Genomic DNA, 3,316 nt, shown 5'->3' with positions numbered 1-3,316 from the left:
GCCTCGAACTCAGAAATCCGCCTGCCTCTGCCTCTTAAGCGCTGGGATTAAAGGCGTGCGCCACCACGCCCGGCTCCTGTCCTTTGTTCTTAAGAGTCATTCATATACACTAGGAATTACCCAGTATCTGAATAAATTTCTCTTGTTGGCCTTTTCTCTACAATAGGTGTAGTTAAATTAGATTATCAAGCTTTCTTTATCCCTAGGTGTTTTCTACTGCTGCTGATGGACAAACTCAAGTAGAGATTAAAGTATGTCAGGGGGAACGAGAGATGGCCGGAGACAACAAACTTCTAGGACAGTTCACTTTGGTAAGTATTTTGAGTCTGAATAGCATGCTTTTGGGGCCTATAGCTTGCAAAGCTCCAAACTGCTGACCTAAAGGCATATTGTGTTATTATTGAAAAGAACTTTATGTACATGAGTTATGAAACCCATGATTCAGGTTTTTACCTAAAAGTGCTTTGTTTTCAGAATTTGAAATTTTTAAAGCCTGGGAAATGTTCAGACTCAGAAGCAATGCTAACTCAGAAGTTAGTCTTTTCTTGATTACTCATTTCAAAAACAATTAATAGCTACCGTTTCTGGTCAGCATTGCTACAGTAGAGAAGTTTATTTGCTGTAAACTCTGGGCACATATAACCATCGTGGTTATTAACTCCTTGAAGCCCAGTGATTTCAGAAAGCACTAAAACTACCATCATCACTTAAAATCTCAAGTTGTTGAACATTCAGTGAAGATACTACTTGTTTTAGGAAACAAGTGGTTAAGTTGGCCTGTTTGGAAATGAGAATACATGGGCCTTTCAAAGGAGCTCACTCTGGGTATTTATTTTAGATTGGAATTCCCCCAGCCCCTCGTGGAGTGCCCCAGATTGAAGTTACATTTGACATTGATGCCAATGGGATTGTGCACGTTTCTGCCAAAGATAAAGGGACCGGTCGTGAGCAACAGAGTAAGTAATCAGACTGTGAATGATCTCTCCAAGAACACCCCCCACACCCCAGTCTTTTTTTCTTTTCTTTTTTTGTTTTTGTTTTTGGTTGTTTCCTAAGGATAGCTGCCTCTCTTAAACTTACACTTAAAGAGTTGCATTTTGGGAGGGGTGAATATTGTTTTGAGACAGGGTCTCACTTTTTTTCCCTGGATGCCCTTAGAAGTTGCTGGATAGGGGCTGGAGAGAGAGCTTAGCCGTTAAAAGCACAGACTGAGCCAGGCGTGGTGGCACGCCTTTAGCCCCAGCACTCAGGAGGCAGAAGCAGGCAGATTTCAGAGTTCCAGGACAGCCAAGGCTACACAGAGAAATCCTGTGTAGAAAAACCATTTTAAAAAAAGAGCACAGACTGCTCTTCCGAAGGTCCTGAGTTCAAATCCCAGCAACCACATGGTGGCTCACAACCATCCCTAATGAAATCTGATGCCCTATTCTGGGGGTTCGGAAGACAGCTATAGTTTACTTACATATAACAAATAAATAAACCTTTTTTAAAAAAAGAAGTTGCTAGATAGGCAGGGCTGGCTTTAAACGCTGAGATCTGATTGCCTCTTCTAAAAGGTGTGGGATAGATGTCTGAAATTTTATATGTATAACATTAAGATGGGGTAAACAGGCAAGCCTGACTTTGTGGATTGTTGAAGTATGAATTGCCTAGAAGATCACATGGACTTTTTTTTTTTTTCAAGAATTATTTATTTACTTTACGTATATGAGTGCACTGTAACTGACTTCAGACACAGCAGAAGAGGGCATCAAACTCCATTACAGATGGTTGTGAGCCACCATATGGTTGCTGGGAATTGAACTCATGACATCTAGAAGAGCAGTCAGTGCTCTTAACCACTGAGCCATCTCCAGGCACACCCCTCCTGAACATTTTTATACAATTTACTTACAAGGCAATGAGTATTCATTATTTGAATCATTCAGATTAATTACTATATAAGTAGTGGTGGTCTGTAGCCATGGCTGGCCTTGAACTCTGATCTGCTTTCTCAATGCTCTAATCAAAGGTGTTTACCACCATGCCTAGTGTAGTAATTTCTCTGCAATAAAAGAAGAGAACTAAAGAGCTGCTTTTTTGTTGTTGTTTTTTTTTCTTCTTCTTCTTAACTACAGTTGTAATCCAGTCTTCTGGTGGATTAAGCAAAGATGATATTGAAAATATGGTTAAAAATGCAGAGAAGTATGCTGAGGAAGACCGCAGAAAGAAGGTGATTATTCTGCTGAACTTGTTAAAGCTGACAGTAGAGTTTTGGCGGGGTTACAGATGCCCAGTTTCTCTCACCTCTTACCTTCTAATGTCTTTGTTTAATGTGAGATTGCACTATGTGGTCAGGATGTTTGAGACAACCTCCCATTTCTCAACCTCCCTAGAACCTGGGATCAAGGGCACATACTGGGTTTGGGATGATCTCTTTAGTCTTCTACTGTTAAAATTTCCATGTCACAAAAGCCAGCTCAACTCTCGCAGACATGCCAAGTACTTCAGCTGAAAAACTGTATGGCAAGTAACTCCTCAATTGTTATGGAAGTCAATGAAATTTTGGTTGATTAATTTTTCTAAGGAACGTGTTGAAGCAGTTAATATGGCTGAAGGAATTATTCATGACACAGAAACCAAGATGGAAGAATTTAAGGACCAGTTGCCTGCTGATGAGGTAACAATTCACTGGTTCTTTGAAGCTCATTTTTCTTTGGGTTGGTAATGATTTGGTTTCTTAAAAATATGAATAAGGGTTGGAGGTGGGAGGCAAAAGCTATTTAGAAATCTGAATAGTAAATTACATGTAATGAGACAAGAAACCTAGATTAAAAAAGATGTGTCTGTGTATCTGTGTTTTGTCTTTTCCAGTGCAACAAGCTAAAGGAAGAGATTTCCAAAATGAGAGAACTCCTTGCTCGAAAAGACAGTGAAACAGGAGAAAACATTAGGCAGGCAGCATCCTCCCTTCAGCAGGCATCATTGAAACTCTTCGAAATGGCGTATAAAAAGGTACAGGGCTGGAGGGGTACTTGGGACCTAATGGCTGGGGTTCCCTCTCTACCATTTATAGAATTGAGGATACTATATTAGAACGTCACGGGGAAAGATGGGGAATATCATAGTTGTACAAGGGAGGAGAGGAATCAGTACAAGATGAGGTCTGTATGGTGAATGAAGCCTGTTGAACAGAGCGAATTTGTGGCTAACTGTGAAATCTTAGTGATTCTCAAGTATTTTCCCAACAGATGGCATCTGAACGGGAAGGTTCTGGAAGTTCTGGAACTGGGGAACAGAAGGAAGATCAGAAGGAAGAGAAACAGTAATTGTGGCA

At 40.5% G+C, this 3,316-nt stretch overlaps 1 protein-coding gene across 1 annotated transcript in view; it reads left to right on the top strand.

Moving 5' to 3' along the window:
• Hspa9 (heat shock protein family A (Hsp70) member 9) overlaps nt 1-3,316 on the top strand; it is a 17,186-nt gene extending 13,870 nt beyond the window's left edge. The window contains exons 12-17 of the mRNA XM_021214995.2: nt 207-311; nt 839-956; nt 2,118-2,212; nt 2,567-2,659; nt 2,854-2,994; nt 3,231-3,316. Coding sequence (XP_021070654.1) covers nt 207-311; nt 839-956; nt 2,118-2,212; nt 2,567-2,659; nt 2,854-2,994; nt 3,231-3,308 — 630 coding nt within the window. The 3' untranslated portion in view covers nt 3,309-3,316. The remainder of the gene's footprint in view (nt 1-206; nt 312-838; nt 957-2,117; nt 2,213-2,566; nt 2,660-2,853; nt 2,995-3,230) is intronic.

Source organism: Mus pahari, chromosome 15, assembly GCF_900095145.1.
Source record: "Mus pahari chromosome 15, PAHARI_EIJ_v1.1, whole genome shotgun sequence".
NCBI lineage: Eukaryota > Metazoa > Chordata > Mammalia > Rodentia > Muridae > Mus > Mus pahari.
The sequence above is the reverse complement of the archived record's forward strand: the minus strand, read 5'-3'. Positions and strand labels throughout refer to the sequence as shown.